This window comes from Apaloderma vittatum, unplaced genomic scaffold (genome assembly GCF_000703405.1).
Source record: "Apaloderma vittatum isolate BGI_N311 unplaced genomic scaffold, ASM70340v1 scaffold9770, whole genome shotgun sequence".
NCBI lineage: Eukaryota > Metazoa > Chordata > Aves > Trogoniformes > Trogonidae > Apaloderma > Apaloderma vittatum.
This window is the reverse complement of record NW_009693983.1, coordinates 35,188-60,447: the sequence shown is the minus strand read 5'-3', so window position 1 is coordinate 60,447 and position 25,260 is coordinate 35,188. Positions and strand designations below refer to the sequence as shown.

The 25,260-nt window shown below is 48.3% G+C and overlaps 1 protein-coding gene across 2 annotated transcripts in view; it reads right to left on the bottom strand.

Annotated features, from left to right (window-relative positions):
- Positions 1-2,929: 2,929 nt before the first annotated feature.
- LOC104271164 (discoidin domain-containing receptor 2-like) overlaps positions 2,930-25,260 on the bottom strand; it is a 34,079-nt gene continuing 11,748 nt past the window's right edge. Inside the window, exons 4-16 of one of the 2 annotated variants that reach the window (XM_009865762.1) lie at positions 22,642-22,789; positions 22,327-22,432; positions 19,454-19,640; positions 16,720-16,966; positions 15,623-15,715; positions 14,954-15,111; positions 14,509-14,704; positions 13,080-13,324; positions 10,396-10,517; positions 9,851-10,048; positions 6,598-6,832; positions 4,567-4,716; positions 2,930-3,372 (exon numbers count right to left, since the gene is read on the bottom strand). In XM_009865762.1, coding sequence (XP_009864064.1) covers positions 3,232-3,372; positions 4,567-4,716; positions 6,598-6,832; positions 9,851-10,048; positions 10,396-10,517; positions 13,080-13,324; positions 14,509-14,704; positions 14,954-15,111; positions 15,623-15,715; positions 16,720-16,966; positions 19,454-19,640; positions 22,327-22,432; positions 22,642-22,789 — 2,226 coding nt within the window. In that variant the 3' untranslated portion in view covers positions 2,930-3,231. Of the gene's footprint in view, positions 3,373-4,566; positions 4,717-6,597; positions 6,833-9,850; positions 10,049-10,395; positions 10,518-13,079; positions 13,325-14,503; positions 14,705-14,953; positions 15,112-15,622; positions 15,716-16,689; positions 16,967-19,453; positions 19,641-22,326; positions 22,433-22,641; positions 22,790-25,260 lie in introns of both variants that reach the window. The other variant, XM_009865771.1, reaches the window with a different exon arrangement.

Here is a 25,260-nt window from a genome sequence, read left to right as displayed (position 1 = left end):
CGTCCTCAAGCCAAAGACCACAATGGCTGTTAGCACCAGCGTTGTTTCCACCATGTACAGCAAGCCTGCTTCACTGCCAAAGTCCCTCCATGTCCTTGAAGAGCTTGGCCACACGGCTGACAGGTGCTTCAGGATACTTCAGAGATACAATCACCTGTTTAGGTGTCTGTACTCCACCCAAAATTGTATCTGAGGAGATAAAAATGCTGCTTTGGTGCTCAGCCTTTGCACCAAAATTCTTTCGGAGATCTGAAACTTTCAGCCTTTATAAACACACTTGAGTTTGCCCAAATCCCTGAGCTCTAATCAGGGTCCTGCCTCTCCAGCAGCCCCAGGTCTGCAGGGTGGGTGGGTCTGCGTACGCTGGCTCTTCCAGAGCTGCGCAGCAGGAGACCAAGAGGTGACAGGCACAGGACAGAACGAGGGGAAGGACCACTGGACACAAGAAGAAAATTCTCCCCCTCCCAGAGAGAAACAGCCCTGACACATCCTCACTCTTGGAGATCTTCAAATCTCAGCTGGGGAACACCTGGAGTTAGCTCAGCTTTTAGTGGGCAGTTGGATTAGAGACCTACAAAGGTCTCTCCCACTCTAAGTATTCCTGAGTTTAAAATGAACATACGAAAACCCAAACGCTTACTGAAACGCAGCACCATATTCCCATCACAGAACCATGATCCCAGGTTGTCCCAGGTCCCATCAGCCTCCTCAGCTCTGGAGGACACTCAGGCCAGCGTCTTCCCAGCAATTTCAGAAACTCCCTTCCAAGCTCACTCCTTTAAACAGCCACAGGCTGCTCCTTTCAAAACCGGGAGTCACACACTTACCAAAGAGTTACTGAATTAACAAACCAAAATACCCACCCTGAGTCAAAAAAAAGCAGAAATTCGCTTTTGTCAAGGTTATCATTAGAATTTATTGATATGAGAGAAACTTTGTATGTCAACATGTCAATGGAGGAACAGCACATCCTGACATAACAGAAGTAGAAAACCCACCCAGGTGACGTTACAGCGCTCTGGTACCTCTAAAGAAGAGGAGATCACACACACGGCTTCGTGTTACTTGGGTACGTTTTCTGGGACAGGATGGAAATTCTCCGGAAACGCAGTCGATGCGTGGTTTGCCAGCCACAGGCTGCCCCAGCGACCGCGCTGCCTTCGCCTCCCACCACCCAGCTCCCGACAGACGGTGCACGTACGAAGCAGCAGCTCACCCTGGGCCCCTCTAATCAAAGGAGAAAAAAAAAAACCCACCCAGACCTAATTGGGGGTGAGATTCACCTGAGCCTGCGCATCCCTCACAGGGAGATGAGATGACTTGGACCCTCCAGCTCCTCAGCACGTGAAGGGGGCTCAGAGGAGCAGCTTGGATGGAGACACCTGCACGCAGCCGGGGGGACCTCCCGGCGAGTCTGCGCCGGGACAGCCTGGGCACGGCGCTATCGAGGGAGCTGCAACCAGGGAACTTGATGACAGAGTTGGTTCTGCCGAGGGAACAGACACGGCCGGTGCCACGCTCCCTCCTGGTGATGGCCAGTTCAGAAGCACCCGCTTTTTTTTTCCGACCCCTTATTATGACCGCTGTGACACTCCCTCTCTCGGCAGTGCCCTCTTACAGAGCTCACCACACAGCCAGCCAGGCAGACTATGCTTGTGACCAAGACAAAAGTTATCTTTACAGTCTTTACTGGAAATACACGCTACGCTGGATGCTGTTTAAAAAAGCCAAGTGCTGAGCTTCCACCTTCTCCCAGCTTATGAAATATCTGGTTTGGTCCTAAGTATCTTACTAAACAATTAGAGAGGGAATAGCAGAGTATTCCCCAGGCACCTGGTAAATCCACAATGGATTTATTGTAGAAATTCTCTCACTCCAAATGGATTTCAGAGCCCTGTAAAACCCTCCAGAGAATGAGCCGTTTGTGACAAGACAAACAAAACACAACCCCAAGCTCAATGAGTAAGTGGGTCTCACGTTGTGCAGGGAATGTCCAAAATAAAACCTAAACCCAAAGCAAAGGGGATACGTCAGCCCCGTCTCCTCACGCCAGAGCTGATCGGGCAAGAGAGGAGCCTGGACCAAAGCGCACCTGCCTGGGCGACGAGCACCGACCCTGCCGCAGACTCGATGAGGAAACGCCACCACTGGACGCGCGACTCAGAGCGTATGTGTGCCGGGGGCCAACCCGTGCTCTGCTCCTTCTCTGCTCACGCCAGCTCTGACAAGTGACATCGCGGGCTCTGCGAGTTTCACCAGATCCAAGTTCCCTCGTGCACACCTAACAGCATCGACTTAGAGATCTCATATTAATGGGTACTTATACAGGATTAATTGCACATCAGTCCATTGTGGCTACAAGTTCATTAGGCTAATAAATCTACATAGTGACAGTAGTACAGTATCTGCTACTTTTCCATACAAACTCCCTACCCTAGCCTTAATTTGTAGGTCAGACGAAGATCTTCTACCGCAGTGACCTTCCTATGACCTTTAACATTCATTTTCAAAATTATTTCTTTCTAGAAGAAAAAAAAAAAAAAAATCCAGTGTGGGGAAAACGCACATATATAACAAAAGCAGTGCTTAACAACCACAGGAAAAAAGAACATGATCTTGGACTCTCGTATCAGCATCCTCCATAGACCCCGGTAGAGTAACTTCCAAGGGGCTGTTAAATGCTCCGTCAGTTCTCAAGTCCATGAAAACCATTTCCTAGCTCTAGGCGTTTCTAGTCTCTCGCCATACACGTAGTCCGCAGCAAGAGCACACAGAAACACTTGCTAATGTGCACAAGACTTCCATTGGAGTTAATGGAATAGTTTCAGAAGACTGAAGTCTTTATTTTTAGAAACCTGTTCTTGAGTGGCAGCGCTCTCACCGACCGGCAGCCTTCCGTTCCCCCCAGGAGAGAGCTCCAAGGCTCCACTCATTCGTTTCGTCCCAAAAGGTGTACGGGTATATAATAAAACCCCTCTCACAGTATTCCCAGGAAACGATTCGGAAGAGGAGATGATTTTTTTCTTTTTTTTTCCAACCAAATGAGATCCCCTGGTCCTGTGTGTCAGACCATGGCCAATAGAATGAGCAGCTGCCATGGACGTCTCAACTTAAATACGGTGCAGTCAAGGGAGGAGAGCAAGGTGGCCTGACCGTCTTCCCGTGAGGTACAGGCAAACTGACACCAAAGTCACTCTGGTCTCAACAGTTTGTCTCTTTTTCTTCCTGGAGTCAAATGTTTGATTCCATTTGTTCTAGCAGGAAGTGGTGAATCATGTCAAAAGTGGGACGATCCTTTATATCCCTGCTCCAGCATTTCAGCATCAGGTCAAACACAGGGTTAGGGCACAGAGGAGTCTGGGAGAGATAGATCTGAAAGGTAGAAAGTTACAGCAATTTCAGTGGCTTTTTCACAAAAGAATGGAACTTTCACGACACTAACACCAAAAGGACAGACTCATTCCAGGTTGACAAGACATGGCCTCATGCAATGTTCGAAATCCATTAAGCGTGAGCCTGCCAGAGAATTCTGGATGGAGCTTTGACGTCATCTCAGATGGCGCCGCGGACACTTTTGCCAACTTGTTTGATGAGCTGGTCACAAAACAGTCCTTTGTTCCCCAGGAAACATGAATGCTTCAGGGAGATTTGTCTTCCAAATGACAGCAAAAACACAGACCAAACTCAAATTGACCACAACAAAATCCAAATACTTTCACTCACCGTAGACAACCCATGAGGCTTTCTAAGCATCGTGACAGCTTGTTAGCAGAGATAGAAAAAACACCTTTTAGAGCTCATCTAAAAGCACAGCTGGGCAGATTTTTTTTTTCTTCCCCTCTCATTTCAATATGCATCTTTTAGCCTCTTCATTAAATCATTAGCATTCGGGAGACAGTGAATTAAACCTCCGATCGTTTCATGCCCCTTAAACCTTTAACTTGTTTGGTGCTAAAGGTGGATTTTGGGAGAAGAATAAACTGTTCGGAAGCGGCACTCCATGGTTTTGGGTACAGCGATCCGCAGTAGTGAGGGGCTGGATTGTTCTGTGTCATCCCTGGCATCTACCAAAGGCAGCAGCAGAGTGCAGAGTCCTGCCCGGGAGTTCGTAGGGGAGGACAGAATGACTCGGAAAAGCCCTCCGGCAACTGGCCAAGGGCTTCTTGGCACATGTGGAGATACTACAGGGAGCATCTAATCCCTGGGAATGAACAACAGCAGCTCCCTCCTCTGCTAAATAAGTGCTTCCCGACCTTTCAGAGAAAAAGCTAGCGGGAAGGAGGTGGAAAGAGCAAAAGGATTGTGTAGGAGAGCCCAGAAAAGCTAAGGAGGACGGGGCAGATCGAAATGCAAGTGGCTTATAGTAAGGAAGAAACACTGGACAGGGCCAAGAGACTCTTCCAGTGGCACTCCAAGAGAGGACAGCTGGTGCAGTGAGCGCAGATAAAGGGGAAGAGAGGCAAGACATGCTTGAGAGGATGAGTAATAGAAGAAGAGACTTCTGCAGATGACATAAGGCCCCCAGGAAGATCCACCTGCATGTGACCAGGCCAAATGCTCTCTTACCTGCCTGCCCTGGCTCCGGAAGAACTCTCCTGTGTTCTCGATGACTTGCTCGTCTGAGAGGAGGCTGTAAGGTTGCTCCTTACACAGTATGAACATCTCCCAGAGGGTGACCCCAAACGCCCAGACGTCACTGGCTGTGGTGAACTTGCCCTGCGAACAGAACGAACGTTGGGAGCTCAGCTTGCCCACGGCACACAGTCAGCAAAACCCATTTCAGTCCACGCCCTCTGCAGCTAAACACAAGGATGCAGAATTCCTCCTTGGGAAAATGCCCTGGAAAAGACACAGCAGAGCAGTGACCTGCTCCCAGCAGCGCTGGGACAGGAGCGGTATGTCTGTGGGACCCATGGGACAGCTCTAAGAGGGTGTACGTTGCACTGGGGCAAACCTCTTGGAACAGGGAGTGAGAGGCAGCCAGAGACTGCTGTCCCTCCTGAGAAAGTCTGTATTTGCAGCAGTAGGCAGGGGCGCGGATAGCTGCTGCCTACCTCCACCCAAAACACAGCAGAGCAGCCCAGAAAAGCCTTTGAACAGGGAGCAAAGCCCTCGGGGTGAAAGCAGAGCCAAAGCAGACTCCAGACTCTCAGAAAAAGGCCAAGATAATTTTGATCTTCGCACATGCAAGAAGTCGGTGACAGTCTGCTTGCTGTCCCTGTTTTCTGTCTTCGAAAAATGTGCCCAAACTGGCTGCATTTGGAACAATGTGTTCCTGAAGAAGTGAAAAAGCAGCTAGAGATCGCCCAGAAAACAACGGAAAACAATCGGGGGCTGGAGGGGCTGTTTGGGAAGAGAACATCCAAGACCCAGATTGCCCAGGCTTATCTGGCAACACTAGGAGTCTGTCAATGTTTGGAAGATGTTCACACAAGGAGGGTGGGAGTGACTTATGGTTTAGATCGAGCTGTAATGAGGAAAACAGGGTGAATTTAGAAAAACTGGAGGCCTATCAGCCTTTTTAGCAGCAGTAATTACAGTTTTTCTAGGTACTCAGAGGGTGTGCTATAAGAAAGTACAACCAGGTGGTCTCAGCAACTGTCTTAGGTGAATTAGCTGAATATTATGGAACTGCCTCCAGACTGGACGTGTTTGGGCTGTCGATCAATCTAAGGGGAGACAGCAGGACCCTTAAACACAAAGCAAAACTCCAACCTCAAAACCAGACTTGGCACTTGAAACTCCTGAAGTTTTGCTCCTGCTCCTGGTGATTTCCCAGCTGGGGAAACAAGCAACACAAAGCAACTTCCTTACAATTCCAGCAGGGGCCAAACTTCATGAGTTTCAAGTGCATCCTGGGCTGCATCAAGAGAAGCATGGCCAGCAGGTTGAGAGAGATAATTCTCCTTCTCTGCTCTGGTGAGACCCCACCTGCAGTTCTACATCCAGCTCTGGGGGCTCCAACATAAAAAGGACATGGATCCAGAGAAGGAACACAAAAAATGATCAGAGGGATGGAACAACTCTTCTGTGAGGACAGACTGAGAGAGTTGGGGTTGTTCAGCCTGGAGAAGAGAAGGCTCCAGAGGGTCTTCTAGTGCTTAAAAGGGGCCTGTGAGAAAGATGGAGACAAACTTTTTAGGAGTCTGTTGAGATAGGACGAGAGGTAATGGTTTTAAACTAAAAGAAGGTATATTTAGAATAGAAACAAGGAAGAATTGTTATGATGAGGATCATGAGAGCCTGGCACAGGTTGCCCAGAGAGATGGTAGAAGCCCCATCCCTGGAAACATTGAAGGCCAGGCTGGACGGGGCTCTGAGCAACCTTGTCTAGTTGAAGATATCCCTGCTCATTACAGGGTGGTTGGACGAGATGACCTCAAAAAGTTGCTTCTGACCCAACCTACTCTGTGACCCTATGGCCACACTCCCAGGATTTGAGTTATGTCCAACACAACCCAACGAACTTCTCACCTGGGCTCAACTGAACCACACGTTTTGCTGTCCTAAGAACCATTACACATACGTGTGTTCCTGCCTCAGGTGCACAGCGCAAATCCGAGGAAGGGGGAGAAAACGGGTTTGTGCAGTCCCTACCAGGAGGATGCTCTCCCAGGCCATCCAGCGTATGGGCAGCACAGCTCTCCCCTGGATGCGGTAGTAATCCCCGCTGTAAAGGTTCCTGCTCATGCCAAAGTCGGCAATCTTGATGGTGTAGTTGTTCCCCACCAGGCAGTTGCGAGTTGCCAGATCTCTGTGCACAAAATTCAGAGATGCTAAATACTTCATTCCCGAGGCAATCTGGGTGGCCATGTACAGCAGGTTGGAGTAGCTGCATTAAAAAGAAAGCATAAGAGAAGGAAAAAAACCCATCAGTAGAGTTCCCCACACACCACTCTTTCTTGCACCTTGTGTTACAGTGACCTGTCGCTTTATTTTCTGCCCTAACAGTGAAACTAAACTGTCTAGTTTTCAGAGCATTAACACTCCCAACCTGCCAGGCTAAGCTGACTAAGCAAGAGCAGACAAGCTGTCCCTGAAATTCAGGGCCCTTAGAATTTGACATCCTTTATATTTTTAATATCAAGCACGAATCTCAAGATTTTCAAAGAGTTTATGCATCAAAGCACCAACTTTTTGCAAAGAGACATGAAAAATTAAGATGTACAATCTCTGAATCTTCTATCTTAAAAACTGTTCAGCCTGGTATTTCAGACACTGCTGCATGCTTCCAGCAATGTCAGTATGTCACTTAACATTAAGGAGAGCTTACATTTTTTTAAATATGCTTAATATTACTGAAAATATAAACACGTATTTTCCATCTAATATAATTCTAATTCCACCATTAGCAAAATGAAGATAGTAAGTTGCATGACACAGAGTTTGGACCACCTGACTTACAGCATTCCTCACACGTTATTATTCTGTGCTGCTCAGCTTGTTTCCCTCTGTGCCTGCTCAATCAAATGCTTCACGCAGCCAAGCATTTGTCACAACAGATCTAACAAACCGTTCGCAGTATTTCGTAGAATCACAGAATGGTTCAGGTTGGAAGGGACCTTGAGGATCGTGTAGTTCCAACCCCCCTGCTGTGGGCAGGGACCCCTCTCTCCCACCAGCCCAGGTTGCTCCAAGCCCCGTCCAACCTGGCCTTGAACACCTCCAGGGATGGGGCATCTACAACTTCCTTGGCCAACCTGTGCCAGCGCTTCACCGCTCTCATGGGGAAGAATTTCTTCCTTGTATCTAACCTATATCTGCCCTCTTGCGGTTTCAGGCCATTGCCCCTTGTCCTGTCACTACTGCCCCTGTAAAAAGCCCTTCTCCAGCTTCCCTGTAGGGCCCCCTCTGATAAAGGTCAGAAAAAGAAAGTCTTAGTCTCCTCCTCTTTGTGTTCTGGTGGCAATGAGAAAAGCGACGAGAAAGCATGTTATCTGAGTTACAACAACGTAATTTACACCTCATGACAACAGAACCAATCTCTCTATTCTCAGCAATAGCCAAGTTATGGCTACAGCGATTCAGAGGCAGAACCCTGGCAGGGGGGGTCCTGGGCACTGCTTCCCTCCCAGCACCGTGAACACCCCACCTCAGCTGGGGGACACTTGGCCCAGTCTCAGAGGCAGCACGACAGTCCTCCTGCCCTGGGTGGGCCTGCGGTGGCCCCAGAGAAGGAACTCTGACACCCACTTGTACCTCGTTAACCTGGTTGTTGGCTTTTTGTGTAGGAGTGGCCACAGCCTTCAAGACTCACGTTTTGCCTTCCCCCTGCCTGCAGCTGTTGCTCTTCTCACTGAAGAAGCCCAATCTCCCCTGTCCCACCTGCACCCTGGCAGGGTCCCACCAGCAGCTCCCTCTTTGCTCCCTGCCCCTCTGCTCAGCAAGCTCTGCAGGGCTTGTGGCGTGCAGCAGGAGACACTTCCCAGCAGACTCATCTTCAGGATTTGCTAGATAGCCAGAGTCAGCAGGGAGATGTGTTTCGAATACCAAAGAGCCATAGGGATGTAAAAACGTGTGACCTCTCTGCAGCAACGGGCCGGTGTTCACATTTGGTGTCGCAAATACTGGGCCCAAGAGGCAGGTGGGATGGTTGGACCTCGCCACGTCAATCAGACGCCCGCTGGCAGCAGCAGCGATGAGCTGCACTCTCTGGCAGGGATTTGCTTCGCTCTCAAGTAAACAGCTCCTACGTAGGCAGATACCTGAGCTCGTCACACCGGCTGCCTTCAACGTGAAACTGTACCTGGCTGGAAGGGGCAAAAGGAGAGGCTGGAGGATCAGCTGGAGAGGAAGAAAAACCAGAGGCAGAGCCAAGTAATGGAAACCAAGGGAGAGGAACGTGACAGTGCTGAAGTCAGATGAGAGGTGAGGGGGAGACAAAGAAAGCACAGTTTGAGGCTTCGGCCACGCTAAAAATGCCGCAAGTCTAAAGGTGAACAGAAGGGGCAGGGGACTGGAGAGAGCTTGAATATGTTCTACACTGATGCAAATCCTCTGCCAGCCTGCAGCTCCTGGGGTGTCACAGCTGCAGGGTGACAGCTGAACACTCCCCGACAGGACCAGTGACCACTGCCAGCTACTGGCAGAAACACTGGGGATCTCTTGGCGTAAGACCCAGCCATCAACAGAACTGGCTCTGCCTAAGTGCCTAGTTCCTGAACTAGAAATAAATCTCATGCTTTGGGGAGGTAAGTGCCAAAGGCTAAGCAGTGCAGCACCTTTTGATCTGTGCAGGATTCTTTATCGAGCAGAACACGTTAGCTTCCACACAACGCTCCTCTGAAGAAAAGACTTCTGCAGCCATAGAGGTGCTTTTAGGTTAGATTTATCTCTCTCCTCTACAGAAGGATTGAGTGCCACCACTGACAGAAAATGGTTTTCTTTGCCAAATACTCTTCTGCTGGCTGACAAAACCTTTCCTTAGTGAAGGTCCACACAACTCTCCTCACGTAATATTTTTCAGACATCCAGAGAGCACACGAACCCTCTTAAAACCCTAAGAGACATTCCTGATTTCCACCCTCAAATTCTTGCTGTCGTGCAGCTGGCTTCTCATATTACTGAAATACTTGATATGAGCACACTAATGTAAACAGCCACATCAGTAAACAACATATCTAAGCTGGTCACCATGACCAGAATGAACCCAGATCCAGGAACACTTCACGGGAACACAGACCTCCAAGAGGCCTCAAGAACAACCTCCCCCGCGAAGCGGGACTAACGTCCACGGTACGTGCCACGGCAGCGGCTGGGCTGGAGGAAGGTCACTGCCTGGATGGCACAGCAGATGGAACTGGTAGCTCTGTACTGTTGATTTGTCCCAAAGATGGGCAGCTCCTCTTACCTGACGCAGGGAATATTGTTTGAAATGGCAAATTTGCTGTAGATCTCTCTCTGCGACAGGAACTGATTGAGGTCTCCGTTCTCCATGTACTCTGTTATCATGCACAGCGGGTCATCACGCACACACACCCCCAGGAGCCGGATGATATTTGGGTTCTTTAGCCGGGACATGATCTTGATCTCCTTCAGGAAATCATTTCTTAAAATAAAAAACACAGGTTTGAGTCCTAAACTATTCCTTCATCTCCAGAAAGCAGAAATAGCATGTAAGACAACTTCAGCTCGGAGACGTTGACACTTCTGCACAGAGCAAGTGTGAAAGCTGGTTCTGTGCCTGTGTTCAGCATTGACCCCTTCCCCAGCAAAACACACAGCACTTCAGTGGGACATTGCCTCTGTTTCCATCCCCCGCTCCCTTCTTGCGTCCTTACACGAACACACAGCAGAGACACATGATGCTCTCTTCCTGAAGTCCCCTATGTGAAACTGCTGCCTGGAGAGTATTCCCTTTCCTCCTCAGACGGTGGGCACTGTGGATCCGCTCACCTGGCTGTTTTGTTGACATCTGATCTCAACATTTTCACTGCTACGAGAACCGGCTGGTGAGTGAATTCTATAGAAGAGACTCCCAGGAACTCCAGCAGGCCGTCGGCTTCACAAAGGTGCACCTGCGGGGCAGAAGGCAGAGGCAACTATGAGAGCATGCACGGGCACAAAACCAGAGGGAAACAAAGTCACATTGAAGTCACCAGTTTGGTCACTGCTGGAAGAATGACCAAGTGAACACTCTAATGAAGGCGACGCTGTTCTGGATCAGAAACAGCCCATAGGTTGGACCTAGACTCTGGACAAAATGTGTACATGCACTACATAGCCCATGATGTAGGAACACACAGGATAACAGCCTGATGTGCCCCCAGCACACTGATTTCACTGCACCCGTGCACTCTGCTCCAGTTGCCGACTGGGGCAGTCCAATTTGCCAGCAAGTCCTGGAGATGCTGAGGAGGGTCACTGTGCCTGCAGTTGTCTGCTTTACTCTGCACACGCCCGTCAACAGCACGGCCGCAGCAGGTTTGGCATGTACAGCACATCCCACCAGCCCGACGAGTTCAGAACCGTCCCGCAGTCACCTGGCCTGAGTCACCGCTCAGGTGAACCGAGGAGCACCCAGCAATTACAGACAGCTACCCAAAGTCCTCTGAACTCCAGAAAGAAAGCGAGAAAAGTGTGTGTGCGTGCATCTATGCGTGTGTGATGTAAACACCTCACCTGTGAATATACACAGAAATAAATACTCTGTTGAGTACACAGAATTCCAACTTTCTTCAGATAAACAGATGAATAAAGACATAAAATTACTACCAGGGTGGTATAATAAGGAGTGACAAAACACCTGCTTAAGAAGTTATCAGAATATGCATTGAAATGGAGAACTGGGCAAGAGATGCTGGGCTGGGAGAAGCAGACAGACCTGAGTGTGTGGGACAGGAAAAAGGACTGGAGGAGGGGAGCAGACTGGATGTGTCAGTCAAAGACTTGCAGCAGGGAGGGGAATGCAATGGGAGCGTAATGAATTTTATATGAAGAAGGCAGCAGAAATTTATGTCACAAGCATGGCGGGAGAAAAAGGAGACAGCACAGAAAATGGGACAAACACAGAATGAACAAACACATAAAGCTGCTGCTGCAGTTACATGGAGAATAAAACCTGCTGTGGTGCACATGCAGTCACAAGACTTGGAAGAGGAAGGAGAGCGATGGTACTAAGCGCACGATTTACAAGCACAGGTAATGTGTCAGAATCCAGTGAGTTGAGAGTTAGTTGCAGGAAGAAAAAAAGATTGAAATGGAAGGAATTTCTGAGTGGAGAGGTGAAGAAGCAATGAGCCATGTTTCTAGAAGCAAGACAGCACACAAAGCCAGAGCAGGGGACGAGAGCATATAACGAAGACCAGCAAAAACTCAGGAGGTTAGCAGGAGAGATGGGAGAACGCAACGCAAAAGTGAGGGGAAGAACCAGTGACGTGAGGAAAGGAACAGGCTCTGAATCAATCTCCAAGGAGAATGGAGATGAGAGAGCCTGACTGCTGCTGTTTGACAACACAAAGGAGGAGGAGGAGAAAGCTTTGACAGGTATTGGAAGGACAGGAATGAGAGGGAAGGAGAAACCAGAAGTAAAACAACGAAGAAAAAGACACCTCTCAGTTTCACTTTTGGAGCATAGCCCAAGACAGGCAGTAGTGGCTGCACTGACAGTCAGGTGAAGAGGCTGAAGGTGTCAGCACCTTCCCAATATGCGGAGTGCTCCAGAAAGAAGTGAGGGAGACAGGAGAGGAGTCAGAAAGATGTGCTGTCAGAAGGGAAAAACTATAAAGACAAGCACTCTACAGAGGAGGAAGCAGTTAGGAAAGGGCTGTGCCTTGCCAAAATGTAGCAGACAGAATTTGAGGCTGCAAGTCGGCAAAAGCTGGAAGAAAGAAGAGAGACAGCAGAAGAAAGGGAACAGCAGGGGAAGAGCTGCTCAGTATGGAATTAAGGGTAGTGTGGAAATGAAGCAGGGAGAGAAGAAAAGCTAAGGTGAAAACATTCAAGGCTTGAATGCTCCTGCTCAGGGAGTAAAGAGAAAACCTGGCACATGACAGACAGATGTATCATGCTGCCTGAGGGCTTGAGCAAGCAGTAACGCTAGAGAATACGTGAGGACATCACAGCACTTGGGAAATGACTGTCTTGCTCGGGTCAGCATGCAGAGCCTCACCAGAACCTCACTCTGTTAACGAGAAAGCTGTTTTTACAGCTAGGATCAATCTGTCTTGGCTGGAGTCACCACTAGAGCTTTCAAACTCAAAAGCCTAAAGGTAGGTGACAGCCAACGCATGTTTGAGATGTCCATGGATAACCATGAAACAGTCTGAATTCCCACCCACAGGTCTTTTCTGTAAGGTCATAAACAAAGATATTTGACAGCAAACAAAAAAAGTTCACGAAGTTCATCTGTTGAGAGACTCATGTGGTACTAAGCAGCCTCACAGGTGCAGAACGGGGCTCTCTAAAGCCTAGCCTAAGGGAGGTCAGTTTCCCCCAACGCCAAAGACATATTAAATAAAATACTGGTATGCAAAACCCTTAGCCCCCAGACATGAAGCAGTGCAGAGGCAGCTCAGAAGGTTCAGCTCTGCCAGGCTTTTCCCTTCTGTCGGAGGAAAAGCAGAAGAGAACGGCTGTACCTCTCCAAACTGTCCTTCTCCCAGTTTCTCCTTGAGTCGTAGCTGCTGCCGTGGGAATTCACCCACCGAGATGTCCTTCTTGGTCAGTGAATCCACAGTGAGGGCTGGGACTGCATACATGTTGTTGCCGGTCACACCCTGCAGGTGGACAATATCAGTTTCAGCGTAGTGAGGAACGTTGTTCTGAAAGCCTTGGTGAGGAGTGGACTTGGTCAGGTCGGGCTCAGCGTAGTCCCCACTGCACACTAAGGGGAAACCAAAGACAGGCGGGGTCAGACACACACACTGCCTCAAAACCAGCACGGCCCAGCTGCCGCTCCTCGCCATCCTGCAGAGCTCTGGGAACTCAGCCTAGCTGAGTGCCTTGCACTAAGGTACTACAAGCCAGAAGACTCTCTTTTAACTCAGGCTTAAACCAGAATAAGCTTCACTTCCGCAGGCACTGGAACACTTGTTAATTCCTGGTAAACAGCTGCCGGCTCTACCCAGTTACAAGAGCTCCAATTCTTGCTCAGACATGGAGGCACAGAGTCTGAAGTGATTTCCTGTCTCTGACTCAGCCTAAGTATGACCTGTTCCTCTTACCTGACGCAGGGATGTTGTTGGCAACGTCAAGCTTGTTCTGGATTTCTTTCAGTGACAAGACCTGATCTCTCTTAGCATGTTACACCACCTCTTGCAGCTTATTCACGTAAAACCCCAGGATAACTCTTTATAACTAACTCCCTGTATGGCGAGTATTACACAGCAGCTTTGTTCTGTTCAAATTCACATCCTGACTCAATCCAAATCAGTCTCCCTACGTCGTATAATGCTGGATCTTAGCAACTTGCCAGTGCTTGAAGAATGCAGCTCTGCCCTTCCATTCCCTCAGCAGCACTGCCCTAACCCAGTACAAAACACTGTTGGAAATGTTCCCTTCTTCATGCATCCAAAAGCTCCCCAGGGGCTGGAAGCCAAGGCACCACTGACAAATCTCTGGTGCATTTCCCTCTGCTTTTTCAAAGGAAATTTCAAAGAGCCCTTGCTGTAGAAAGAGGTGCTAAAGGTCTTCTCCACCAGCCAGTCTGGACAGCCCAGAAGCGCTGCTGGCAGCAACTCCACCGCCAAAGGGCTGATGAGACAAATAACGTGCGATTGCTGTGATTGCCAAAACCATCTCCTAAAAGATGATCTGGCTAAGTATAAACACAGTCTTCAAAGAGAACAGTAAAAGGCCACCACCCTCTAGCAGGCCAGGTGCTCTATATGCCAAAGTTAAACATTTAGAAAGTTTCAGAGCTCCAGAATATTGTCTCGGGTCCCTGGTACTGTACTGCATAGGAGCCAGAGAAGATTACTTAGACACTGACATATGGCATACTTTAAAATCCTAGAGAAATAATAAAAGAATAAGCACATAACTTCTAGAGACTGACAATTACATTACCTGAATCCTCTGCACTTTGGGAGAGCTCTGGAAGCTTTTGGAGCAGTGTAGCTGGCTGGTGATACTCCAAATCCAGTGGGAAAGCACGTTCATAGGTGGGATTTGACTGGTGGATCTGGGTCTGGTTGTTGGCAATGGTGTAGCTGTAGAAGGAGAGGCGAACTGTGGCATCTTCCTCCAGGATTCGACGAGGGGCCTGCAAAAGAGAGAAGAAAAAAACCCGCAACAACTGAGCATCGCCTCAGCATTTAAGTAATGTAGTGGCTGCAACCACAGCAACTTCCAATAATGTCTTGGATGGGGCTGGCATCCTCCCCTGCTGTGAGAACAGAGTTTTAGCTGCTCTACAGAGCTGAAAAAATCCTGTGCTTTCTACATAATTCTGAGCTCATTAGAGTTAATGCTTAGTACTACTTGTGTCTGCAAAATAGCCCCATTGTATTACCTTTTCCAACCTTTTCTGAACATACTGCTTCCAAAGAATAATGATTATAATCATCAGGAGCAGAAGAATAATAGCTACAAGGCAGCCCACGAGGATGGAGGTATTGGAGTCATCTGCTTTCTCTCCTATCCAGGTGCTGGTTACAGAAGACGTGGTTTCTGCAAATCATAGAGGAATGAGGAAGAATCTGGAGTTAATAAAGCGCAGGTTGGTAGCTGTGCTGGCTAGCTTCCTACAAATCCCTTCCTACAGCCTGGCACAGAAAAGATCTCAGGCAGCTTCCTGAGCACCACCATAAGCCATGTTCGCATTTTGCCCGTATGAAAAATTCTCAGTTTAGAGGCTCACAGCTAAGAACGGTGCAGAGCACTTCTGCAAATCAAAGCCTGCTCGTAGCGTTGGAACCGATTTCTGCAGTGGATCTGTATCAGAGCAGACAGTTTTCAGAGTTTCACTGGCTGCACCTACATTTTCAGCCCACTTGTTCTGAGGAGCCTCGGCCAGATGAGAGAAAAATAAATAGCTGAGCCTCAGAGGACTGTAAGGTGCAGTCCTGTGCAGGAAGGCAGTATCCACATCGCCAGAAATGGAGGGAGAGATCACGTTAATTGGTACGTTACTGTGAAATCTCCCACCACTTGAGGTTTCCGCAAGGCAAGAAGTCCTTACCCCAGGTCCCCTCAGTAACGTTGTACTCTGTTTCCAGGAGATCCGTTGTGCTTGTGGCAGCCGTAACAAAATTTGGATTCACGCTCTCCATGTCTGGGAAAGGCAAGAGAAGGCGTCACTCCAGCCTCCCTGCTCCTCCTGCCAGCAGTCAGCGCAACCCAAACCACCACCCTTGCCTTGCCAAGCTGGGCAGGGCTCAGACTCAAGCAGCAGGTCCCAAAAACCATGAGTGGAGATGCCTGCTGACTCAGCGCTTCCCAGCACACCTGCAGGAATGAGCCTCTGCACTGAGCAGCACAGACGTCCTGACCCCAGCAACCCACCGGTGTGTGCAGGACCCTTCCCTGAGCTCAGCCAGACACCAGGGAGCAAGAGCTTTTTTCCCACTTGAGCAAGATCATAGGAATCGTCTCACCAGGCTAGACCAAGAGCCTGCCTAGTCCCACAGTGGCAGAGGTGTAGCCAGAAGGGGCTGCTATCAGCAAGATAAGCACCAAGCTGCAACCAAGAGCATTTCTTCCCCTGGAATGTCCTCTCTCTCTCTAGCTGGTCAGGGACCCTTGGGTAGGAAGCTATTGCCAGATCATTTCACTGCCAGTGCTGGTAGTTTTCTCCAAGATTCTTGTTCATTCCCTTCTAGAGCTTTTTAAAGCACCTCATGGCACTGAATTCTGCATCATAGTTAAGACTTGAGGAAAAAAAAAACCAACACACTTCAACCTCTTGTTTTTCATGATCTGCTAACTCAATCATCAACCTGTTGACGTACTTAAATTATTCATAACAAAATACTTGGTAAAGAGAAGTAAAAATCAACTCCATAACCAGCAGGCAACTGTCTCAAAGAGAATAAATGCTCCATGTTGTGCTTCTGCACCCATGCCTGAGTATCAGTCTAAGAAGCACCCAGTACAGCCTGAACCTTTCCACCCCTGAATTGCTCTTCCAACCCTCTCAGTGCTTCTATTATCTCTTACTTTCCTTCGTGTACCCCCACAGCATCCTAGACTTATGCCAACCCCACATCCTGCATGTCCACACCATCTCTTTTGCTCCCTGGGCTTTGCCAGATTTGCCTGAGTGGAGGAATAACTCACCTGACTGGAAGGAAATCTCACTCATCATCATCCAGGTGTCAGCGAAGTAGAAGCGGCAAAGAATGGCTTTACCCACACGCTGATTCAGGGGGACAGTCACAAACCTCGCGCTGGGGTTTTTATCATCCAAGACAGTTGCCACTCCGACAGGCTCCGGCTCCCAGTCTGCAATCAGGCGTGGTTTGAAGAGACACTCCACCTTCTGGAAGATCTTCACCCCCTTGGAAAACATGTTGTTACAATGCACCTAGGATGAGGACAGATCAATCAGACAGGAGGGAAGATTTACTGAAACCTAAATCAAGCCTCAGGAATTTTCTGTTCATGAAACATAGAATCACTTAGGTTGGAAGAGGTCTTTAAGATCAAGTCCAGTCATTAACCCAGCAATGCCAGGCCCACCGCCAAATCATGTCCTTGAGGACCTCATCTACATGTTTGTCAAATACCTCCAAGGATGGTGATCCTACCACTTCCCTGGGCAGCCTGTTCCAGTGCTTAACAACTCTTTAGCTGAAGAAATTTTTCCTACTATCCAATCTTAACCTCTCTTGGTGCAACTTGAGGCAATTCCCTGCCTGCAGTCCTGAAGATCTGGACCACTGGAAGCAGGAGGAATAAGATGACCCTCAAAGTCGTCAGTATCCTTCAGTCTACTCCAGTTTCATAGCCATGGTGGTCCAACCCTCCACAGCAATTCTAGAAATTATTTCCTAATGACCGTGGAGTATTAGCAACTGTGACAACAACGGTTTCCAAACCAAGCGCAGCTTTGAACTCAATTAATAGCTTGGCCTCTACAAGGTCTCGCAGTGAATAGCAGTGAAGCAGTAATGAGGACAACAGGCCTGATGAGCAGTAAAAAAAAACAAAAGAAGGGTATTTGCATGTAATTAGGAACAGATGAAGCTTAGACAACATTATTCAATGAGAAACAGTCATCCATAACATGGGAGGAAGGCCTGACGCCTGCAACATACCATTTGTGCCATATTTGGCCAGGAGTTGGACATATGTTCACATCTTGGACTGATACAGAGACACTTTCTATTCCAAACAACACCCACTAAAGTCAAATTTTTTAATATGTAAGCCTAAGTAATTTCCAATGCAGCTGCACTATTTGCTAACATTTTTTAATACTTGGATACCAGGAAAGGTCCAGAAGACTAGAATAAAGCCAACAGATTTGAAGATATAAGAAAGTATTTACAGACCACCTAACCTCTACAAAAGAAATGCGAAGCTAAAAAGGGCAATGTTCAATAAATAATGACGAATAATTTATGCTAATCAATACAGCTTTATAATTAAATACTAGTTGAACTAGCTATTCTCATCAGCTTGTGTTGTGTTGAGCAGGATGGCTGTGTTTACATGACAGACTTTTGTAAGGCATTTGATTAACTCACTGCAATATCTGACTCCAATTAGCATAATATGAACACGTGAATTAGATTAATTTGATTAAAAATTGTCCACTAGTTAATCTTTACGATTTCCTGCCAAAATTCTTCTCTAGGTGTTTTTCTAACAGGAAGGTATTCCTAGCTCAAGGCTCCTCGCTACCTTTTTCAGTGATCTGAAAGAGACAGCAGAAACACTAGCAATAAAATGAATTAAACAGGGAAAAATATAAATCAGTTTCCCAAAATAATCTGAAGGTTTCAAGACTGACTCATTTCAGGGTAGTGAACTCAGGAACAAAATGTAAGCGATGCTTTCAACACTGGCCTTTTAGCCTGGACACCAACAACTTTGAACTGATTTTTAGTATGATACTAAAGTCTTAATGAGCACTGGCTCCCTATCTGTTGGCTAAGACAACTAATATGATCATAAGATTCATAAACAAAGAACTGTCCAAAAGCAGAAATTGGTACCACTCCTTTACGCAGTCTGATCGAAAGCTTGCATCCAGTTCCAGTTTCTATACCTCCAAAAGAGTACTGGCAAACTAAGAAAGGCCCAAAGGATGACCAAGGACGCTACAAAAACGACCCTGGATCTCCCAGGGAAGATATTGAGAAATTCAGCCAGCTTAGTTTACTGAAGCAAAGATCACAAGATGGTTTAATCACAGTGTAGAAGCATCAAAATTTCTGAGAAGGCAGGATTCTCATTTTTGCCAGCAAAAGCAGGCCAAGAGCCAACAGTTGCAAGCTAAAAATAGACAAAACCAGGGTAACTAACCACTAAAACAATTTACTTAAGGATGTGGTGGGTTCTCCTTCATTTGAAATCTCTACAAGAAAAGCCACCAATTCTTTTTAAAAGATTCTGCTGTTTACTACAGACTCAAAGTTCAGCTCATCCTTTTCTCAAGCGTTGAAATAATTTCCCACAGCAGGAGTGCAGACTGAGGCATCCAGAGAAACCTTTGGTCAAAACGGAAGCACAATCACTTTTCTTTAGCTCAAGGGTCATGCAGTCCCTGGACAGCAAGTTTCCTACATCCTATATCCATCTCAGGTGCTTTAGCACTGCTTTAGGTGTCTGCTTTTCATTCCTTTAAGCCTAATACCAGAAGCAGAGTGTCTGAGCTCTGGAGATGCAAGTGCTCCCCTGCTTCACTTTCCTACACTCGTAAACTTGTGATATCTCCCACTCAAATTCTGCTGTCAGGCACCCTGGATCCCCTTGCTTTGGGAAGAGGACCTAAAAGGGACAATGTGGGAGCCCGCAGACCCAAAACCCAGCCCAGGCTGTGCTGGAGAGGGACAATGCTGACTACCTTCATGGAAGTGAAGTTCCGTGGTCGGTCAAACTGGAATTCCATTTCAACAGAGCCCGTGCTGAAGCTCTCGTTCTTCCAACCAACGTAGTCATAGCCTGGCCACACACGGTACTGGTGGCTCTGCGTGAAATCGTCCAGTCCCAGCACACCGTCTGTCAGCTGGCCCAGACCACCATAGAGGTGCCTAGCAAGAGAGAACCAGCAGTGAGGCAGAACATCAGCCAGGGGAGCTCAAATGTGAAAGCACATGGATCCTTCACCCGGTACCAGGAGAACATTAGCTTATTTACTCTTAACCCATCCTGGACAGAACTCATTCCCCGCCTTTACACAACATCACCTTTCTTTTGGTCAGGCTGAGCTTTTAAAGTCTTTCCCTGCTTGGCAAAAGGCAGAAGTTTATGCACAGTATCAAGCCCTGACAGCAAAGCCAAGCTGCTAGCAGAGTCTCTTGAGAATGAAAACTGAGACCAGAGAAAATGATGCTGTACTCGTTCCAAACAGAGCGGTTTAATTGCGGCATTTCACCATGGAGCTGCACAGGACGACCACTACTCCATCCTGTCATGGAGGAACAGTGGGGAAGATTTTGCAGGCAGGCACAGAAAAAGCAGGAAAAAGAGCAGCAAAACCCTGGGCAGCTCACCCAGCCCCAGCTAACTCTAACAGAGATCCTTCCTGGCATTGCTCCTGCGGCGAGAGGAGGGCATTATCAGCTCTGTTTCCAAAGCCAGCCAGACTCTCTGCCCAGGACCCTGCCTTATTCCACCTCCCTATCTGGAAGCACAGAGCCCACTGCCCAGCTCTCCAGCACTGTCCCAGAGTAGAAGACACCAGAAGCGGGACCCTCCCGACCCACTCGCCTTCTGGGAGCCCTCCCTGGCACATCCCTTGTCCTACAGCAGGGAAAGCACAACCAGGTCAGCTGTGTCACTGCCTCAACTTGCTCCCTGGACCTGTTCCACGCAGCTGCCTTGAGGCAGTCTCTGTAACCTGGGCTGGGCGGCTGCGACACTCACTGAAGCTCTGCCAGTCCCTTCCAGGTGAGCCCTCCTGTCACTAGAATTTGCACAGGTATGCACGCCTTTCCACCCCAAAACAGGATTAACCGCTGGCAGAGGCAGACTTCTGCTTCCAGGCCAGTCAGGCACATAACCTAGAGGTTAAGTACTTTGAAAGAGCCTTTGCTTCGCACGTTGGGTTTCGTGCCCACCTCCATAGCTTCCTGACACTCCCCAGCAGACCCAGCTTCCTAAGCTAGCGCTAGACAGCTAAGTGCAACACCCACATCTTCTTTAATTTTTTTAACATCCAATTCCTACTGTATCAATGCAGCTTGAAAGCACCACATATTAACATCTACAGACATTGTTACCCAGTATCTTGCAACATCCTGTAAGCACGAAGAACAAACTTTCCACCCCGTTATTTTAAACTCCAGTACAACAGAACACCAATAAGCTTAAAAAAAACACCTCTTAAGCACAAAAAAAAATTTTAGGCAACAGTAAAATTTTTCAGGAAGTTAACAAGGACTGAAACAGGACATACAATAAAAGCACTGTAAGTCAACAGATGACACCAGGTCACCGAAGAGACACTGTCATTTCACTTATTAGGCACATTCCCAAACAAGCAGAGATACGCTGCTTCAAAAGGCGACTCATGCCCAAGCTTCTCTGAAGTTTCAAGCTGCTGAAACACACTCAAATCTGTATTTATAGCAAAGTGGTCGCGCTAAATGTCTGAAAGTTCAGCCACTTATGTAACACATCAGATACGGACTCTTACGAGAGTTGGGTAAACCAGAGACACCTCAAAATGTCAGCAATATGCCACTTTACCTACCTAACCTCAGCGATGTGAAAAATTAACAGACCTTGTATTGAGCTGCCAAAATCCAGTTACTTTAAGCTTTTTGACTCCAAATTGGAAAAGCATCATACCCAAGAAATCTTTACAGTGAGTAATCAGCCACCTTCCTCTTATACCACATTGGCAGTGGTGCCTCTGCTGACCTGAAGCTTCTCACAGGGAGTGATGCAGTTTTCCAAGTTGTTTCAAGTCCGTCAGAGCTTTGTTTTCAAAAACAATATCTCAAATCTGTCCAGGAGCTCACAGGTATCAAGTGCAGGCCTAGAGTTCAGGTGTTGCGCACTGTCTCGGATGCCCCATTTACCCTTGGAGACCTCCTGCAACAGTTTAAGATGCAGTCTGCTAGAGAATGCATTTCAGATGTCAAACTGCAGAAGCAACAAAGGCAACGAGGAGGGGAAGGGCCTTCATCTGCTCCAGGGACGCTGGGACTGCACAGGCAGAAGGTCCAGCCACCTCTCCCACTCCAATCTGAGGCAACAAAAGCGTAGCAGCATCTGCAGTATCAATGACAGCTTAAGGCTGTGCCTGAACCAACAAAGAAATCGGTGCAAATAATTTAAGGTCACAATTAGAGATCAATAGCAATGAGGGCTTTAGGGCAATCAGACACATCAGGACTGTGTCATCACATCAAGTGAAGGTGGAAGCTATGAATTAAGACAGCACTTAACCGTATAAGGACACATTCTTTAAAGAAAAGCAGCAAGAACTTTCAATAAAAACCCCACATTTCCTTCCTGCCAGCCTTTGTAAGCTGGGGAAAATAAATTTGATGCATCCTGAGCCCAGGCCCTCCTTTAAAAGAGCAACCAACAACATGCCAAAGGGCCTGGAATAACAAAGTCCCAATGCTCTGGAGAACTAGTGGGCTAGCCTGCAGCTCTGGAGGTCTGAAAGAACTGTTTGAGGTACAAGAGACTAGTGACAGGGCCAGTAGGAAAGAAGAGATCATTTGCACAGTGACCGAGAGAGAACAGGAGAACTTCTCCCACCTGCGCTCCTGGTAGCCATCATAGGTCGAGTCATTCAGATAAACGATGGGGAAGCCAGGAGCCGCTATTGTCCCTCCTTCAGGGATGCTATAGGATGCCAAACCATCTAAAAAAGAAGGCCATATACCTCAGAAATACAGCAGCAGCAGCCTTCCATCACCTCTCTCCATATGATCCTTTCACTTATGGTGTGGACCGACAGAAGCAGTTCCGTGGGCCTGGGATTCCCTCTACATACGTGGGGACGCAGGCTGAGTCCCAGACAGTGTTGTGCAAGGACTACTTTCCAGGGACAGCATGGAAATTGCTACTTACCGTACCAGACACAGCCATAAAGCTCCACCCTCATACAGACAGTCATTGGCATCTCTGTCACAGGAATCACGCGAATAAACCGTGCAATGATGGGAGGCCGAAGATCTTTCAAGACCACGTCGTAAGTATCGATGTTGCCTTGGATCACCTGGAGAAGAGAGAGCCTTACCAGCAACTTCTCCCCACCGCGCAGTTCATTTGCACAGCGGTGGACTCGTACCCTGTCATTTGAGGCTGGGGAGCTCTCCCATGAAATATCTGCAGAGGGTTAGCTGCTGCTGCTCCCCTCCTCCTACCTGCTCCACGGCTTACAGAGTGAAGGCTGCTGCCATTTCGCCTCCTGTCCACGGCAGACCTGCAGCAGGCACTACTCCAAGGGAGAAGAGAAAGGCAGGTGGGAGGTGAACGTACACGTGGGCTACACATTGCAGAGAGCTCCAGTTGCCAGTGTGTAACCTCTCGTCCTTCAACTGAGTCTCCACGTACATTCTGACACCATTACCCTCAGCACTAGTTACCTGGTGGAGGGTCCTGATGTCCCTTCCTCTATAAGCCACTAAAATTCCAGAGGTCTTGCAGTGTTTGGGGCATGAAGGTGCAAGCAGCTGCAGAGCAGACGTCTTGAACTGTTCAGCATCACTAGAGTCACATCACTCTCTGAAGGGCAGTCTGATATGGCAGAGACTTTCACCCTCCCCTTCACTACAGTTCTGGAAACAGTCCACTATTTATTTTGAGAGTCAGTGTGTGGAAACAGCTGAAGCTGTCAATCCCCCAGCAGTGGACAAAACGTGCCTAAGAGATTTTTTGGAAAGGATTTGGACTTATGGAAACAAAATAAGAACACTTTTGATATTGGAAGTCTGAATAACAAGAGTGAGGGCTCCTGTTTAAAGGTGCCGTTGGTGGGAAGGATGAGTCAGAGGCTGATGTTACTCAAAAGACCACATAGATTACAATTGTTGATGTACAGACAATTAAAAAGACAGAGGCCAACAAAGGAGTAGAGAGGTGGCTTCCTCTTCACAGCAGCAGGCAAGATCTCCAGAGAGTGAGTGTGGCTGGAGAGTCCACTGAGAAGTGAAAGACCTTATTGTATCACAAAAAAAAAAAACACTCAGAAGACTGCATCTCCCTGCAGAAGAGCCAGTCACACCTGGTGGTCTACTGGACAGCACCAGGATAGCTGTAAAAGTTTTCTGCACCTGCTTAGACAGCTCTACAGAGGTGCACAGTCCCAGAAGCTGATCAAAGGAAACAAACGGGAAACCAAAAAGTAACCTCACTTTCTCATCCTCTTCAGCTTTTAACCTACAGCCTCTTAATCTCTCTCTTCCTAGGAAAAACACCTGTGACTCCTTCCAGTGAAGCGGGGACACGGAAGTACTCCTTGTCTTCAGGAACTCAGTGACAGGATTAACCCTTCCAGCTATCCAGATGGCCTAAGCCACCAGGCTTGTTCCACAAGACCTTGCTGATAGATAAAATCCAAGAGGACACAGCATGTGGCAGAATATCCCACATCATCATCACTGAAGTTAGACAGATCCTCCTGAGTTCACCATTTGTCAGGGAATCTGAGGTGGCAGGTAAGTCAAGCCAAAAAGTTCTTAATGCACACAGTAAGAAAGCTTCAGCCACGCCCCTCAGAAAAAGGTGCCTTTGTAGCAGCGATGGAGCTTGTCCTGTACAGGCATGTCCCCAGAGAAGCCAAGGAGAAGATGCACTTTGCGTAGCACCTCCACAAGGTGGGGTTGCTGCTACTGAGTACCCAAAGTGAACCAGCAGGTGGAACAAACCAGTTGCCGGTCCCAGTCACTACTGACCCCAGCGTTCCCAGCATCACGAATGAAGTGGTGCTGCTGGCAAACACCTGCAGGTAACTGACACCAGAGGCTGATGAGGGACAAAGCCGTAACAGCGTTGTGCCCTGCAACGCCAGTGCCAGTGGAGAGGAGCATCCTTAACTGGCGTCAGAGACAAGGGGACACCAAAATGACTCTGTGCCTTTACCAAGCAAGTTAAACTCAGGAGGTGACTTTTCTGGCAAGAAGCAGCATGTGCTACACGTCTGAAACTTCATAGCACAGTGACCGGCAGGGCACTCCTGCAGCCCAGAAGGCCAACTGCATCCTGGGATGGATCCAGAGAAGTGTGGTCAGCAGGGCAAGAGAGGGGATTCTCCCCCTTTACTCTGCTCTGCTGAGACCCCACCTCGAATCCTGCGTCCAGTTTTGGTGCCCCCACCATAAGAGGGACGTGGATCTGTTGGAGCGTGTTCAGAGGAGGCCACAAGGATGATCCAGGAGCTGGAGCAGCTCTGCTACGAGGACAGGCTGCGGGAGCTGGGGTTGTTCAGTCTGGAAAGGAGAAGACTTCGGGGGGGACCTAACAGCTGCCTTCCAGTACCTGAAGGGAACCTACAGGGAGGCTGGGGAGGGACTTTTTACAAGAGTGTCCAGTGACAGGACAAGGGGAAATGGGTTTAAGTTGAAGGAGAATAGATTTAGACTGGACCTTAGGAAGAAATTCTTCAGTACGAGGGGGCAAGACTTTGGAATAAATTGCCCAGAGAGGTTGTGGCTGGCCCCTCCCCGGGGGGGTTCACAGGCCGGGTGG